The 18,403-nt window shown below is 43.2% G+C and overlaps 1 protein-coding gene across 1 annotated transcript in view; it reads right to left on the minus strand.

Moving 5' to 3' along the window:
* Positions 1-18,403, minus strand: part of MAD1L1 (mitotic arrest deficient 1 like 1) — a 374,437-nt gene that overhangs the window by 113,297 nt on the left and 242,737 nt on the right. Inside the window, exon 16 of the mRNA XM_061992527.1 lies at positions 15,897-16,104. Coding sequence (XP_061848511.1) covers positions 15,897-16,104 — 208 coding nt within the window. The remainder of the gene's footprint in view (positions 1-15,896; positions 16,105-18,403) is intronic.

The raw sequence follows: 18,403 nt of genomic DNA on the forward strand, positions 1-18,403 counted from the left end.
CTACTGCTTTCTTAATTTTATTTATTTGTATTAGGATTCCAAAACAAAGGAAGTCAATTATGGCTTACTGGGACTTACAAGGAACTTGTGTAATAGGCTTCTGATTTAGTTATCAACACAAATAGACAAACTGCACTAAGAAGTAAAAGATAAAGCCAAAAGGCAAGGTTTACATTATTTGCAGCAACTCAAAGAGTAAAGAAAAAAAAGAGAAAAGCTAAAGAGATTTTTATTAATGCTGTAGATGACTTAGGAAAAAAGTTACTTAATCATAATATTGTAAACAAGGAAGTTCTACAGCAGTATTTAAAAATACCTGAAATAGTTTCAGGAGCCCCATTGATTTGAATTAGGCAGCTGCATAATCACAGGGTCTGCAATTTTAATGAACATTTCAACAGGAAACGTAGAGTTGATTATATATATCAAAACAGGAAAGATTCAAGCTCTGCAGCTCCTTTTTTTTGTTGTTCTAGGTTTGTTTATTTACCTTAGTATGCATGTTCAAATCAGCTCTAGAACTAACCCAGGACTTACCTGACTGCCCCTCTCTTGTTGGCAGCAGCTCCCAATACTTCTGGCTGCAACTATGATCTTCCTGTCTTGATACATGTCATTAGGCACAGCATTTTGAAAAATAATTAGCTATTCAATCAGATTTTACACTGGATCAAGTGACTGGAAACTTCAATGCTGTGCTGCAGTTTTCCCTTAACATACTTTAGGGCATGTTATATATACTTAATTAGATGATGTTCATACAGTGCTTTGAAGAAATAAGGAACTCTGTATGGGCTAGGTTATATTTTCAGAGAGGAAAAGAGCAGTATGGAGACAGCAGAGGCACAGAGGGAGAACAAAGCCCTGAGAAACAGAACACCACCGTGTTTTCAGAAAGGTTTCAGGAAATCTGAGACAAAAAATACGTCAGCAGCTTCCAACATCTCAGCAGTAAGAAAGAAACAACGGGATGCTGCGAAAGCACTTAAATGACAATGTTGCCAATACCAAAGTGAGAATAGTGGTAACAGTCAGAAAGGCAGCAGCACCTATATAGAGGAAAAAAAATAAGGTATACACAAGCAGAAAGCATTGATTAATACTCTGTTAAGGCAATTTGCAAGATAAAGATTCAGAGTCGGAAGCCTTGATGAATCAAAATGAATGTGCTTCATTCCTGTGAATGCTCTTATTCATATGAGTGGGAACTAATGGAATAAAAGCATCTTGCTTCTTATCATTTTATAGTGAGGGCTCTTCTTGCTAGAGTTAGGGTACTTTGTCGGCTACATGCTAAAACTAACATACACTACAAAACACAAAAAGCCTTCCTAACAGAAACGGGATAGTTCTTCACCAAAGTCTCCAGAGCAAGCACTGAAGGAGAGGCAGGTCCCAAAGAGAGAGAGAAGGCCAGGTTCTCCCATGGATCAAAATGAAGCACCATACAAGTCCTCACAAAAGCTATTTAATACCAACCTCTATTAAAAGAATTTGGAGAGCAACAAAGCAAGCTGTGGCTAAATCCACTCAGAATGGCAATGAACAAGTGATGGTTCATCCTCCCATTAGCTTCCCTACAGGGCAAGTGGCACAGATAGCGTTCCAAAGAGCTTCCAGCAAGTGATGAAAGTGAACAATGTATGTAGGGAGCTTTAAAAATGATTGCAGAGAGCCCTGAGCTTCTGTTTTGTGCATTTTTTCTTTTTTTTTTTATTTGCCTGTAACTAAATTACATGATTTCTTTGCAAGTCTAATTAAGCAGTTAATTGATGCTGGTGCCCTTTAGCATCTGGCATTTAAGATTAAGTAAATAATGGAGAAAAGTGCATGCAGCACCCAGCAATAATTAAACACAGCAAGGGTTTATTCCCCCACCATCCCCTATTTTAATGTTACGTATATAAGGATAACTGTCTTTAATAGTTTCAAATACAGTTACACACCTTATAATGATATTTGACAACTATTTCTCCTCTTAGAGATGGTGGATAGTAAGTGTGTCTTTGATCTTAACCAGCAGGTTTTATTTTCTACCTTGCACTCAGTGGGAGGAAGAGTTTCACTGCTGCAACTCTACCCAGCTGAAGTGTAGGTTAAATGGACCTTCATGGGAACACACTTTTGAATCCATGAGTGTGAGTGCTGGGATCGTGCATTAAAGGTTTGTGGTTGAATTTCTAGCATTCTAAAACATTTACTCCTTCCCAATGGCCCATTCAGTATTATTCATCCAATTCCTGCAGATTGTAGTAATAAAGACTAGGGAAAAGCTCTCCTATTAGGTCTTCCGTGAGAAAGACTGACTTTTGTAGAATAAAATTAAGCTGTTTCAAAAAAATTCAGTCTCTTTGGGGGAAAAAAAAAAACCCATCCAGAATTCCAGAGACCCCTACAGAACGTGGATTCAGCCAGGGTGAACCTGTGTTATTTGCCAGTGTGTTTGGGCACTGTCCCAATGTTCCTGGTGTGAAGCTTTCTGTGGATTGCTATACACAGGCATATCAACTCAGGGAGTGACAATTTCATGGTCAAAAAGGCTGATTGGGAGACACATCTGCTGGGGATTTGGGTCTTGGCTGTAACTTTCATGTGCAGAACACTGCACTGAGTCCAGTTTCCTAGAAGGCAATAGATTAAAGACTGGGCTGAAGTACTAAAACCTACTCCACAGCTTGTTCAAAGCAGTGTAAGAACTCCAAAAGAGCTATAGCAGACCCAGCTTCTGTTGCTCTCCCAACAAGCCTACTTAGGAGCATGAACATCACTCCTTGCCTTACACTCCAGCAGGTTAATCCGAGTCAGACTGCCTCTCTAATACAGCTCTGATTTAAACTAACAACAGTACAAGAGGTTTTTAGTTCTTCTAGAGCCTCCTGATGGAAGGAATTGCTGCCTAAAGATTAGTGCCACAATCTCTTTAGACTCTGCAAGCAAGAAAATCTAACATAGAGACTCATTCCCAACTCCAATGGGTGCTGTGAGTCTTAATTAGTATCTCCAGCATACTCAGAGACCTTTGGACAGAGGGTGCTACAGAAGTGGAAAATATTATCATCATTATGCCTGCTATCATAAGTGCTGGCATTCAAGCCAGAGACTTCACAGCAGATGGTGAAGTCGCTAGCACGGCTGGCTGCAGTTATAATTTCCCTCATCACAGACTCTCCGTGTTGGAGCAGGCTTCACCTCTTGATGTCTGAAGAGCAAAACAGAACCCTTGCTGTCAAGATTGCATCGTGCTGGTCAGTATTGCTGACACAGTCAAACCAGCCAGCACTCAAATCACTAGAAAGTAAATCATCCAAGGGACTTTCTAATTAGAAAGAGCTTCACTTTCATGGCAACACTTTCTCCTGTCTGTCACATCCAGCCCTCCCCTGAATTCTCATCATTAACAGGACACAACAAGGAATTAGGCAGCTTTTGTTAAGTGTCAAACATTCCCACTCTAAACCATACGCAAAACAAGGAGAGACATTTTATAGCTCTCAGAGCAACTTTATACTTTTCTAAGCACTATTTCTGTACCTCTTGCTAATTGCTCACTTGCCCTGGTTTTATGGAACAGCCTGGCTCACTCCACCTTTGACAGAAGAGAACAGCAGCATTTAATGCGCTGCAATAAGTGGGATACACATAGGTTTAATTTTATCCTTATTTATTTCTAACTGTTGGGGTTAACAGCCTAGGACTTGGAGCTACCTGAGGCGTAACTAAGATGCCATTAGCTTTAAATCTGTTCCCAAGTGCTACAGGCATCCTCTCCATTTGGCCTAGGACATCGTCTTGCAGACAAAGACTTTGCCTACATGGGAACATGCTGCCTGAAGTTTTCATTTCACCAAAAACCTCCTAGAGTCTCGAGAATACAACCACTGGGTAATGCTCCTCTCCTCCTTTTGTGGGTTTTTCAGGTTGTAAAATGTGAAGTATCCTATAGTAGAAAGAAGTGCTTTAAAATGGAAGTGAAGAGTAATCTCTGCTACTCCTTCTGGTGCTTTGGGAGTCTAAATACATTCTGTGGTGAGCAAATGCATGAACACGCTGCCCACGTACCGAGGAAGAGATTTCATCACAGAAACAACCCAACCAGGGTGGCTGATGATGGAAATGCCTTTAGCTCACATCTGTTGCAGAATACTAACATCACTGGTTTTAACTTAGGATTTATTTTTACCACTTTGGTAAAACAGGACCAAAACTCCTCACCTAAATTCTGCCTCATTTCAGGGAAGTCATCGCAATATGGCAATCTAAAAGGGGAATCACATGTCATTGTCATTATCAGCCTATTCAGAAAAGCTTTGCTGAATCTTTCAGATCTGTGCATCGCCTTTGATGCCACCAGTAGCGAGATTTTTGATGACACATCTGCAGTCTTAGCAAAGGTGGATGCTGCTGCTTGCCTCTGGCCCTTCCTTACACAAGTCTCTGATCTATTTAACCCAAATATTTCTGCTGCACACCTAGGATGGTATCTGATCATTGCAGAAGTTAACTTCACAAAGTTGCATACCTACCCAATAACCCACCATGCCACAGTACTTCATCAGGATGCATCGAGCCTCTTCTATTCAATATGGACAGAAACACACTTAAGATAGCCAGAGAGTGAGATGCCAATTCATGAATCTGATTTCAACCAGCTTTTCATCTGTCTGATTTTCATCTGTCGAGCTGGAGCTGGTTGTATATAAGAATATGCTGTTTCCTAATGGAGGCTGGACTGACTTACTGCTCTCTAATTGGAGATCATGCCAGATAACCTGCCACTGAAACCGAGAAAATGTGGAAACACTGAAATAGAAAATGAAGACTGCATCAGCTGCTGTGACTCCATAAACGACAGCAGGGTGTTTTAGTTTGGTCTAAATAACAGATTGGTCCCAGATGCTCAGAAATTCCTGATGGACAGGCATGACTTTATCCTGAATTGAGACTTGCTATGATTTAACTCCATGCCTTTGTCTCCTCAGCACAAAATCCCATGGGAAGCGTGAGATGACCACCCCAAAGCTATGCAGAGCGCTGCCCTCCCTGACTGCTCCATGCCACGCCAGGAGCCCATCACAGCAGTGCTCCAGTGGCTGGGTTGGCTGGTGTCGGGTTCTCAAGGGGATTGCAAGGTGCTGGCTTTTTTCCAAATAAGCTGGGAGAGTCTTACACCTTTTTGTTTAGGATACTGTGTGATTAGTAACCACTGGACAAGCTGCCCAGAATATCTGGACATTCCCCGTGTCTTGGTAAGGTCTCATCTGGAGAATTGCATCCAAGTTTTGGGCTCCCCAGTTTAAAAGTGATAGAGAACTTCTGGAGAGAGTCCAGTGGGGGCTACCAAGATGATGAGGGGACTGGAACATCTCTCTGATGAGGAAAGGCTGTGAGCCCTGGGGTTGTTTAGCCTGGAGAAGAGAAGGCTGAGAGGAAACCTTATAAATACCTAAAGGGCAGGTTCTGAGAGGATGGGGCGAGTGAAAGGACAAGGAGTTGCAGGCACAAGCTGGAACACAGAAAGTTCCACTTGAGCATGAGGAAAAACCTCTTTGCTGTTTAGGTGAGGGAGCACTGGCACAGGCTGCCCAGAAAAGGTGTGGAGTTTCCTCTTCGGGAGGTTTCCAAACCCACCTGGACGTGTTCCTGTGTGACTTGATTGAGGTGAACCTGCTTTAGTGGAGAGGTGGACTGGACAATCTCTAGAGGTCCCTTCCAACCATGACCATTCTGAGATAGGTGTGAAAATACTAAGAGAAGCTTCTCTCTCTTCCTATTGACATTCTTATGTCAGCCCCACATTCAAAAGGCTATCATAATGTTACCACATCATGGTACTGATGTCAGTGCTGTGATTAAGATGGCAAACTAATTACAAGTGTCTGCTTTCATACGCTGATTGCTTTCCAAATAAATGTTCTCCATTCCAAATAAATCCACTATGGATTAACGTTTCTCCTACTTTCTCACTGCCTAGAATGTATTTGATTAGAAAAGCCTGATCAAAACTCCGCTTGACCATTTTTCAGCACTTCACCGTTTTTCCTTTCCTCATCAGAAAGAAAAGTGTATCCATTAGTTAACCTTTTCAAACACATTCTTTTTGTAGTCTCATTCAAAGAAGGATTATAAAAAAAAAGAAAACCCCGTCAGGCTTGGCGTGTGAATAGCTTTCTGTGAGCACAGGGAACAAGCATTCATATATCAGAACATCAGCGTGGGGAGATAAGGGTAGCTGTATACGTGCACGCTTATCTGAATGCAAGATCAGTACTGTGAAACTAGCATAAACACCAAGGACAGAATCCATATATTGATGTAATTCTTAGTGGTACTAGTGCATTTGTGTGAATTTGCAATTCAATAAAGCTTACTCCTTAAAAAGAAAACAAGAAGTTAGGGATATAATTCAAGGTCTGTTGAGATCAATGGGAATTTTTTTCCATTGCATTTGAATACAGCTCTCTCTTCCACCCTCCCAACGTGTCTACTAGAATATTAAGAAAGAAATTACCTGGAATTTATTTGTACTTTCTTTTTAAACAGACCAAGACATTCTCAATTCTCTTAACTCTGCTTTCTAACCCAGCAAATCCAAAGCTCTCCTTTCTTCCATGGCTAACACTGAATGTATTTTAAGCCACATTAGTTTCATACCAAATAAAGTCTTTCAAAATACTACAAATAGATGTGGGTGACAAACGAGCTGATGCAGGAAACATAACTTTGAATCTCCTGACTTTTATGCAATTAAAATATCAACTTAATTGTTGGATCTGTGTAGCTTCTCTCATTTTAATATGTAAATCAGTCTCTATTACTCTATAGCTCAGAGAATGTGTTACTCGGCTTACTTGATTAGGCTGGGAATTGCTGGTCCTGCTGTCACTATGTTTACACTTTAGTGACAAGTTTGCACATCAAATTCACATAATGCAATGTCATCAACTTACTCATCAAACATAAACTTCTTAAATACAGCCGCAGCTCTAGAATATTGAAACAGCCTTATTTTACTTCATTTACAGCCCCTAAATCATCTGAGCAAGTAAAATGAAAAATTTGGAATGCAACTGGAAAACAGTACTTCTCAGGAAAACCAGCTTCCCACAGACAGACAGACAGGCAAGCCAGAAAAACAGCCCGTGCAAAAAGTTATCCTTCAGCTTCTGAAGTTTAGTTGCACTGGTTTCCCCTTTAAAGCGTGGAACAAGCAGAGAAACTTTATTTCTCAGTCTGTACACATTCACCCCACCTCATTTGGGATTCTGTGCTAAGGAGTCCCTATTTATTCTGTGAAGACAGTCAGATTTCAGCTCTTGGCCATGTATACTTACCTGGAAATTTAAATGAGGACTCCAGAGAAAAACAGCAAATTCAGTGGTTTTTTTCCTTGTTAGGAACCTGCCATAACAAGAATACTACCATCTTGGATAGTACTGGGAGGAAAAGTCTAAATAAGTTCAGTATTTTCCTACATCAGTTCCTCATATCTTCCCTGGATCTAATAAAGGGGACATTCACCTTGCCAGCACAAGGCTTTTCAAAACATTCCTGGTAACCTCGACACCCCTCACAAAGCTCCTCGACAACATTTCCACTACTTTCTACCGCTCACAAAGGCATCAAGCTCTAATTTCCAGGAGAAATAACACATTGACAAGATGCAGAGCAAAGATCTGAGGCTCTCCCCTGCCTGAGTGCTCTGCCATGCTGGCAGGCTGGTTTTTCTAACGTCAGGGAAATCGTGTCGGCCTGAATTTGAGACATCAGCACAAGCCTTTCTTCTCAATCCTGCTGATGAATGAAAGAGCATTTTCAATTGTGTACATCCACAGGCCTATGGCACATCGTTCCTAATCAAAAGCTGCTCTGAGATGCAAACTACTGCAAGAGGCAGCTCATATCACAACCCTGCAGGAACCAAAGGGCAGCTGCAGATAATACTGCATTTCCTTCCCTTCAGGAGAAATGCTGGACTGGAGAGATCTAGTGGGAGCATCCTGACTGCTACATAGCCATCAACAAGGAAACAACCAAACAAGAGCCTGACACAAATATCCATGTAGGAAAACATGGCTGCCCAAGTTTACCAAGATCCATAAAGCTAAACAGTCTGTTGGCCTGTCTCTGGATGATAAAATGGGATACAGAAGAATCAGGAGTATGCAGGAGAGCTATGGCCACAAAGGGTTCTACATGTAATATGGCACTTTGCATAGGGAACAAATATGATGCAGTTTTATAGGGATTTGGAGGGTGGGAAGGGGTTAAAATGCAGGAGGGAACTGTTTCAGGTCATTCTGCTGCTCATTGACTTCTGTCTCCTTGCAACAGTTCTGAACTTCCACTGGTTATAGATGGTGGAACACAGTTACTTTAGGGAACTACTTCTGGTAATGAGAACAATTCATCCTCATGGTCATTTCGTGTTTCACTCACCAACCAACGGACTGGGAACTAGAAATCCAAGTCAGCAGGATTAAAAATCACTGCTTCTCCTCTAAAGCCTGATACAGAGTAAGCCATGAGGAGACAAAACACTCTTGTGTCAGTCCAGGTTTCTCTAGGTATGCTCTCACATCTTCTCCTGGCTTACCTGGACCCAGGAGTTACCTCTAACCTTACCATCTGCCTATCTGTAACTAGATATTAATTATCTTGGGCTTTCCCATCTACCTCAGCAAAGGTGATCTCTTCCTTCTTCCACGATTCTACTGAATAAGGAAAATGCATCTGCTTAGGAAACAAGCCACCTTCTCCCAGCACTATTTTCTTTCACTGCTACTCATTTCCATTACATCTAGATTCAGGACAGAATCTCTAAGTCCAGAGACTTTTCCCTTGGGAGCCTCCTTCCTCATAGTGACACAGAAAGCCCTGTAGATATTCTCATATCTCAATGTTTACATTTACTCCTTGTCACATAGACTTTTATTTTCATTTCCAGTTCCTTCTCTCTCCCAACATAATTTCCTCTTTCTTTCCTGATAAAGTAGCTTTATTTTCTCTGTTGCAAGGCTTCTGGTTCTACTAAATACTTTGTAATCAACATCTACCCAGTGCCTTGCAAGAGGATAGGAGATACTTTAAAAAAAAAGCGCCTTCTATGAGTCCCTGGAGCTGTATGGAGTTATTATGCAGGTTCATGGGCTGCCTCTTACACAGGCAGGAAGATCGAGGCCTGCAGGAACTCCACACGTGAACTGGATGGAAAAGAGGGGCCAGGAAGAAAGCCAGCAAGTTTTTTTGCTCCTTGTGGAGGCTAAGTACAGTTTGGGAAGTAATCTTTGAGTGACACCAAGTTTTTACACATTCAGTAGCTACAACAGAACTACGTTACAAGATTTATTACAAACCCCTGGCTCCTTGGACAGCAGATAGAGCCCAAAAGTCCCAGCAGTGTCTCAGTGGCACCTCCCATCACAGCTTCACAAGAAGCTGCAGGCTTCAGCCATCCTCAGGGGTTTGTTGGGTCAGCAACCTCTGCATGCCCGCTCCTGTCCCCGCTGTCGCAGCACACAGATTAAGTCGTGCTCGGGGGCAAGTCTCTCTGGTTGTTTAACAGACTCATGGCATGCTGCCATAGGCACAGCACACTGTTTTCAATGTATTCAGTGCTGCATGACTTCATATCTGTGTTATCTCCAAAAGAACTTGGGAATGTATCTGGATGACAAATGCTATATATGATAAAAGCAACTTTTCTCTTTTTTTAAACCTGGGAACATTTCTTTCAGCCCTCTCAGCTGAAACTATACTTTCATTCAGACCAGGAAACCTGGTTCTTTATAGGCACATGTGCTGACTTCAGTAGTGCAGAGCACTTGCCATCAAAGGCCATGCTGTTGGAGAGCTTCAAGGTACTTTCCCCTTGTGCCTGAGCTGCCTGAATCTATTGACACCATCGTGATGTAAAAGGGTTTTATAGGCTCTGCCCACAAACTGCTGAAACACTGTCACTACTGAAGTACAGGAGGTCCCAGCTTGGCTCTAGGTCTTTTAGGAAAACAGGTATATTTAGCAGCCCCATCTCATTTCTTGTAGTACTGGTCTGGGACAAAGGGACATCGATGATATGGAACAAAATCAAAGTAAGCTCTATTTAAACTACCAGCTTATTCCCAGATTTAATATGCTCCTTAGGTCCCAGACTGGTTTAAATGTCTTGCAGTAGAGAAAGTAACACCATAAAAACAATGATGACAATAACTAGCTGAGAGGTGAGGAGATTGCCCCAAGGAAGCCCTGCTCTCCAGCTGCAGAGTCAGCATGGGAACGAAGGCAGCCTCTGAGCAGGTCAGGCAAAGCAGCTCCCAAAGACTGCCAATGACTTCTGCCTCCTGTATGCTACTTTCACATCATTTATGTTTTGCAGATTAAAGCTACCCAGCGTTTCTGATGCAGGTAGCAGTTGGGAATGATTTCTTCCCCATCAAGAATATGTGGCCATCTCTGGAGTGAAAGAGGACAGTCCTTCATCAGTGCTCAGCAAAACACCAGAGGCAAAGACAAGCTCTTCATAAACTTCAGAGGAAATTGGGATATGCAGAATGCAATTACTTGAAATACAGGCAGGGCACAACCTTATCCTTACCAAAAATCCCTTAACATTTGGAGATGGCAAATGCCCTGGACCTTCACTTTGCATCTCTTTAGAAAGAAGGCAATTCCTTCAGTACAAACTGAAGAAGGATTACGTGGACGAAGAAGAGCTGTCATTTGTGCACTCACCTGTTCAACCTTGTTTGACCAGTGAGATGCTGGGAGCCACACAAAGTGAGGTGTGGATACTATGCTTGGACATATGCACCCATCAACAATTAAGGTCACAGAAAAATCCTTCATCAGGTGGACTCAGCTTTCATTTGCAGGTGCAGCCCTTATCGCATGTGGATTTCCTATACGCAGATGGTAGAAAGCACCAAGGCTTCCAAGCACCAACAGCTCAGCCAACTGTGGATGGAGAACAGTAACTTTCAAATTCCATCTGCTCCTTTTTTGTCACCTTCTGTACTCAGAAACACACTCATCAGAAGCACAAGCATGCCAGGACAGTGACAAATTTTACCATTCCTGGCTTGTCACTTCAACAAGATTAGATTATTTTAATATTAATTCATTACCCAATTTAATTCCAATTAATTATATTTTTACAAGGCTCTGACATGTCAGTGATACTGGAGACAGCCTCTGCTGAGCACCAGATGTAGCATCTCTGTTAGGGTCAAACACCCGCCTTAGAGTGAGGCTCCCCACTCCTTCATCAAGGACCCCTTTCTCCTACTTTTCCCTAACAAGGGAAAAAGGACACTGAAGCCATCAAGATGAACGAATCTCTTTCTTTTTTGTTGGGATTATGTTCAGGAAAATGGTTCACTTCCGAAAGTCTCCACAGATGGTTGAAATCAGAGTTGATTTCCCCATCCTCCTTCCTGGTAGGGGTGCCAGCCTGTCTCTCAGCAGAAAAAAATGTTAAAAGCACTTTTCCTCCTTCTCACGGGGAGAGGTTGCATGAAATAAGGGAACACTCCACTGTAACTACGGGATAGCAATAAATCACAAGAACTCACGGAAAACTTGCATTACCACATTCTTTAGTTAGGAACCAGCTTCCACAAGTCATCCATTCCTACCTTCAAATACACTACTTTTAAGATGAGAACAGAAATGGAAATAATCAGCACCTGAAGCATTCTCATTTCCACCTATGCTTTGCTACACTACACAAGTCATTACTTCTGTCAGCTCCCCATTAGCTGCCACCTACCTATTTGCTTGCATCTAAAGCCAAACTCCATCTCTAGCAGCGCCAGAAAGAAAAATCAAGAGGTCCACTGGGACCACACAAGACCAAAAAAAAAAAGAATTATCTAAACAGAAATGGCCTGTAGAGGAACAGAAAACAGGAAAAGCTATGGAGCTAGAAGGAAAAAAGCAAAAGCTGCAGCCTGAAGTACAGAATGGGAGGGGCGGAAGGTGTGAATTGTACAGGAAAAAGAAATACAGAACTGGAATAGATTCCAAAACTGGGCAGTGATGCCCTGTACCACCTTTCCAAAGCTGTTACAATCTGCATCGCTGCTTCAGAGACAGAAGGACTTGGAGCCTCTCCCCAGATGGTAGCCTGACCTTGGTGCACCCTTACACAACCTGGACCTGGGCAGCTACCGGCAGAGAAACAAAACACCCATAAAGTTCCAGCCCATTCCCATAACGCGGCTGCTACAGATCTGCCCCATTAATACTGCACAACCCTGCCTGCAAATTTATACTTTGAAAAAGGACTGCGTGATGTTATAGCTCACATTGTTCAGACTTCTCCTTTGCATTAGCCCTGGTACTCATTTTAATAGAGACTATCACGGCACAAATGAGAGGCAAGGACCACTGAACTGTGTGGCAAGTTGCCAGGATGTGCTGCAGCCTCCAGCGGTTATGCTCAAAGAGATTTAAAGTCCAGCATAACCTTGATTTTTAATAGAGTCACATTTAATGAGCTTTAACGTCCACAGCAATAATTTCCTTATTACCTATCCAGGAGTTGGAATCATGATCAGAAAAAACGTGCTGCACTCCAGTCCAATGAATGGGCTAAATAATGGCCAATACATTATTATCAAAACCATCAACACCATTGTCCTTAATGCCTTTTTTTTGGCTGGTATAATTATAATTCTTTGAACCTTAAGCGTAATTGTTGCAGATCACATAAGCTTGCTGAATGCAGCAAACCTGACTAGCTAGGGGCCACCTCTGCCAATACCCCACTCAGGGTGTATGGAAAAACAGGACAATAAAACCTTTCATTTACCTTGATCTGTCAAAAAGCAAAAATACAAAGTTACATATGACCCTTGTTGTCTTCCCAGCTTTTATCCACACTCTCCCCACTCCATTTTCGGTGTCCTGTCATTCCATTCAACTCTAACACAAGGGACCTCCCACCTCAAAAGCTCAGAGACTTGAATTTGCCTCTTGCATATGTCACAGGAATGAGATGGATAAACAGACATATGGGTATTGCAGCTGACAGAAAGGGGTGCAAGCAATATTCTAACTTTTGTTACATTTGTACAGAAATGGCTCCACAAACCTCATTGAAACCTTCTCCCTTATTATCATAGAATCACAGAGTGGTAGAGGTTGGAAGGGACCTTTATTATGCACAATAAATCTCCCTCCCCAAGGCAGTCAATTGCACAGTGGCAAACAGAGCAGAGGGAGTTTCTGTCACATGCTCCCCGTTTCACACCTTGAAAATATACCAAAATGGAAGGCATATGGCAGCCGCTGCTGTGGGCAGAGCTGTTGAGATCATAAGAAAACAGTGAAAGCTGGATCTTCCATTTCTTATCCAGAGGGAGAGAGTGTAAGTTCCCTGGCCAGGCAGATCTATGTTGTTAAAGCACTCCTGGAACAGCCATGGCACCCACGCTGCGGATGCTGCATGAATTAATCAGCACCGAGTCAACCCAAAAAATGGATGCAGCCTGCATGGCATGCTTGATGAGTTTTCCCCTAACCCCCTAGGAGCTCTGCTCTGGCATTCATCTGGCTAATTTAAAGCCAGCTCAGATACACCTGATAACCTTACAGTCAGTGCCACAACATCCCCAGCACACAGTCTTCACCCTCTGACCATACTGCTGAATGCTCCTGCAGCAGAAAGGAGGGTTTAGGGCTATTTATGACAACGTTCCTGACAGTGATGCACACAAGTACATAAAATACAAGAGAAAAACCCAAAAAGTTCTCATATAACCTGGCTTACTATACACATGCCCTGGTCTCAAAGACAGTCATCCACAGGGCTCCTCTATCCTTCACTCAGCTCTTTTTCCCATTCTTTTTACACAAACCACTTCTATACGCACTCACAGGCACTCTGAGAATGCAAATGGCCCTCTTGTGACTGTGATAAATGACACTGAGTTCTTTCCCACCCTGCCAGGCTCTGCAACTGATGCTCTCTCCCATGGGAGTTGGTGACCAAAAAGTCAGAATGATGTAGCATGGAACTGGGGCAAAAGGGAAAAAAAAAACCCATCACATATATGAGAGGCTGGAAACACCTTGAAACCCAGGGAGCTGTTTGTTTTCCTGTTGGAATCAAAGGTAGAAGAAAAAACAGCTTTAAAAATGCATCCCTTCTGAGCTAAAGACAAACCTGGTAACATCCCAGCACAGAAGTACCTCACAAACAGCTAAAAGCAACTGCATGAAAAGCAGCAGAATAATAATTATGAATAACAAATCACAGGAGGCATACGTGAGAAACATATTCTCCCATAAGAAATGGTATAATTACTGGAGATGACACCCCAGAGGTTCATTCATCAGTGGCACAGACAAATTTGACCTCACCTCTGCATCCTCTCTGCCCCTGACCAGCACTCTTCTCCCTGGGCGCAAGGAGTACTGTCAGCCATGTGGGTTTGCAGCATTAGATGTGCTGGGTACTCGGGGGCATAATGACAGACAAGGACACTGGGCAGTAGCACCTACTGTAATTTAAAACCCAGTGCATTTCTAATTCAAACTGCAATGCAAGAACTGTCCCCAAGAACTGCTCGAGTCTCACCGGGGTCTTAGACTGGAAGCTCCTGCAGGCAAATACAGCCTTCCTTGAATGTTCAGGAAGTGTTTAATGCTTATGCATTTGTTAGAGCATCCACTAACAGCAGTGACCATCTGTCATGGCACCTCTAACACCCAGTCAGCTCTTCCCTTTATAAACCACCCCATCTACATTTCTCAGTGTCGTATTTTTAAGGCTATCTAGTACTGTAATGCACCATGAGATGCCAGAACAAACACATTCTTAGCAGTAATAAAGTGCTATTGTTTGAGCAATGGGAAAGCAAGCAAGCTACTTTCAGAGAATTTTGGTGTCATAACAGTGAAAAATATTTTCTTCTGTGCATTTTCTTTAAACCAGGGCTCTGCCATTTTGTGGGTCTCAAGACTCCACCACGCATGGCCTTCAGTGAAAGCTCTGCCCTCTTCGCCTCATCCACGGGAGGATCCTGACCTCCAGACACTCAACACGTACGTGCTGCTGGAATACAACAAGTTAGCTCCACACAGACCTTCAAGCTCTCTTTTACTTTTCTCTTCTCTATTGAAAATGTTTTGAGGGCGAGGTACATGTGAGAGAGAACAATAAGATCTCTTGGGCTCTGCAGTATGACTCGACTTCTTCCTGGTCCCCTCGCAGTGTTGTAGGTGATGGGTCACGTCTTATTGATATCCTTACCTTGATTTACAGAGTCTGAGAGCATGTCTGGAGGTGTTGGCTTTGGGGTTACTATACTAAAAACTCTCATTCTAGTATGTGAAGGGAAGACAGACTACACTGGAGGAGAGCCACAGATTCTGTGAAATGTATTTAGCTCAGTGAAAGATGTACTCTATTTTCATGGAGTATTGAACGTAGCTGTGATTAATGGGGCACATATCCACTGATAAACAATATTAATTTGTTTTAAGCCAGGTCTGAAAAGATTTCAACCACTTGCTTCCCTGCAGCTACGAAAGTTATTTCCTGCTGTCTGTACTACCTCAAGGGCTAAACCAGCCCTGAAAGGAAGGAAATATTTCCTTTTACTCCATCAGCAGCACCAGCCGATGAAGGCTGTTGTATTGGTATTTCATTTATCATGAGCAAATGATATGGATTATTACTATTTATCATCCTTACCACCTACCTTCAGTACCAAACTGCCACAGGATTGCCACCACACATTCACTCTCTCCTGTATCAACCCAGCTTTTTCCATTTTCCTTACAATTGTTCCATCAACACACCGTCTGCAATGTCTCCATCTGCTTCTGCAGCCAGTTCCTTTGGCAGTACAGATGAATAAGTGCATCTCCGTGGCCAGAAGCCAGCAGCCTACCTGCAATTTCCTGTGGTGACTGAAAACTCCCAAGTCCTTCCAGGTTGGCAGGGATGGAGCCACCTCCTTCGAGTACCCTCACCAGCTCCCTCAGCCTTTCGCACTCCTCCTGGAGCTGCTGCTGCTCCTCCTTGCGCTGCTGCTTGGCCAAGCTTGCTGGGTTCATGCTGAAATGAAGAACTTTGGTTCTGCTGGGATCATAGTCACCCTGCATGGTGGAAAAACAACAGAAGCAGACTGAGTGACTGATCCAGCCTCCAAGTCCAAGGTCCTCCAAGCTTGCTCCTTGGCTGACACCCCCACAGTTAAATTTAACTCCAGAAATGAAGTTTTATAGCTGTATTTTAAATCTCCCAGTAGCAGGAGATTATAATGAACAGATACACCCTTAACCTACAGCAGGACACCCAGTACTAGCCTAATTTATTACTCATATGAGACAGAAACATCCATGTGACCTCAATGGTGGAGTCATTAGCAAGTTGTATCAGTTCATGCCAAGCAAGTGAACAGACATTTCATTTTATACCCTTTTTTTTCCTTCTCAGAGTTGAGTTGTATTTATAGCAGTTTAAATAGTCATGCAAGTCCTGAGACAGCAAATTAATATTCTTTCAAAGTGAGAGGGAAACACTGATGTTACATTTGTGATTTCAGAGAGACAATTTTCATATAAACTACAGGAAGCCTCACGATCATAAAAGTAGTAAAGCATGTGCTAATGCTGGCTTCCACGGCACTCTGCCCAGCTGAAACCCTATAGCAGTGCCTGCATAAAAAGGCTTTTTATATGGTAATATTTTTCCTTCAATTAAATCTCAGGACCTAAAGTGATTTTGTAAACATTAATTAACCCTCAAGAGCAGTATGAAGTAGGTATTATCCCAATTTTAACATTTCATTTTCATTAAAGACATGCTAGAACTTTATGTGGTTTTTTTTCATGCAAACCAGAGCAGAGATTGAGCAACTTCATCCTGAATTGCTTGCTGGTTGTTGCTGGTAAGAGATCCCAGAAGATCCCATTCCCAAACATCTTTTATCGAAAATAGTCCATCCACATCTGTAAAGCACCTCTGCCCACAGCAGGCAGTGAATTTCCAAGACTCGCTGCCCCAGAGTCTACGAGCAGACACAGGCTGGTTAAAAAATGGTTTTGACAAATTAATGGACAACAGCTCCGTATCTGGACCCCGCCAGGCGAGGACAAGGGCGTGTCTTCCTCCCAAAAGAGCCTCTTGCATCACTGCAGTCAGAGATGCTCTTCTGGGATGGCCAGACCACAAGTAAAGGATTAGCTGGTCATTATTTATGTTCACATGCGATGCTTGCTACATCTCACAGCTGTTCCAGTGCTCTCTTGCAGGAACTACACTAAAATTCTCCTTTAAATCCTCACTTTCTAGACGTTCACTGAGCAGAAGGCAGCTGGCAGAGGTGTGCTCACCCGCAGAGAGACGGGTGCCCGTGAGCTGTGTTGGGGTCTGGGTCCAGTGGCGCAGGCAGCGATGTGCAGGCACCACGGTGCACAGGGCTCCCCGCAGTCCCCAGGGCTGGCTGCCCCTCTGCCAGCTGGCTCCCAGGGCCACGCCAAGCAGATGGGCCCCACCACGGAGGAGAAGCAGCCAAAGCTGAGGCTGGCAGGACGCAGGCAGTCCACAAGGGGAAACACAATTTAGAGCTGGGAGAAGGTGTGGACTGAATTCCAAAAGAACTTTTGGTCAAGAGCATGGGGTCCACATGCTGGTGAATACAAGGTTAATGCCTTCTTGACTCTGCCACCAAAAATATCCTTCAACACTTCTGTAATTCTGTGAACTAGAAACTTTGACTTCCATTGTGCCTGTCATGGAAAGCGTTGGTATTCCTGGCAACTAACAGATGCTCTCACTGCTGGTTTTTCTAGACCCAAAATTAAAGGAGATACAGTTGTTTCTCATACTTGCACTCTGGGCAATCAATATGCCGTTCCTTGTGAGAAACCAGTTTAATCACATCTGTCCATCTGGTGGATGACAGTGTCACTATTGCACGGTGTACGTATAACTTACAAACAAAGGGAGGTCATATCTGCATCTATATGTCTACCATGGGAAGACACAGGAAACCCAAAGGGCCACTCTGGCCCAAGGAACTCACTCCAGAGATCTAGAAGAAACTTTGGGGATGGAAACCTTGGGTATCCTTCCTAGTTGTGCAGGTTCCCTGCAGTCAGAGTTCTTCACAGCCTTGGCCACATACTGGGCGGGTGCTGCACGTTCTCAGCCTGCCCAAGCCTTGCAGTGTTCAGGAGACCTACAAGAACACCTGGGAGAGTAGCACACAGCAACAGCGGCTTGTGACTCCATTTCAATGGAGAGGTTGAGACCAACAGTCCAGGCTTGACAGGCAGGCCAGGAGGATGAAGAGAAGAAATAATCCCACTGAGAAACTTAGGAGAGAACTGAAGGACCCCATGCAGCAGCTTGGAAACGTTAGCCAGAGGGAGCATGAAGACAGCTCTAACA

Source organism: Colius striatus, chromosome 3, assembly GCF_028858725.1.
Source record: "Colius striatus isolate bColStr4 chromosome 3, bColStr4.1.hap1, whole genome shotgun sequence".
NCBI lineage: Eukaryota > Metazoa > Chordata > Aves > Coliiformes > Coliidae > Colius > Colius striatus.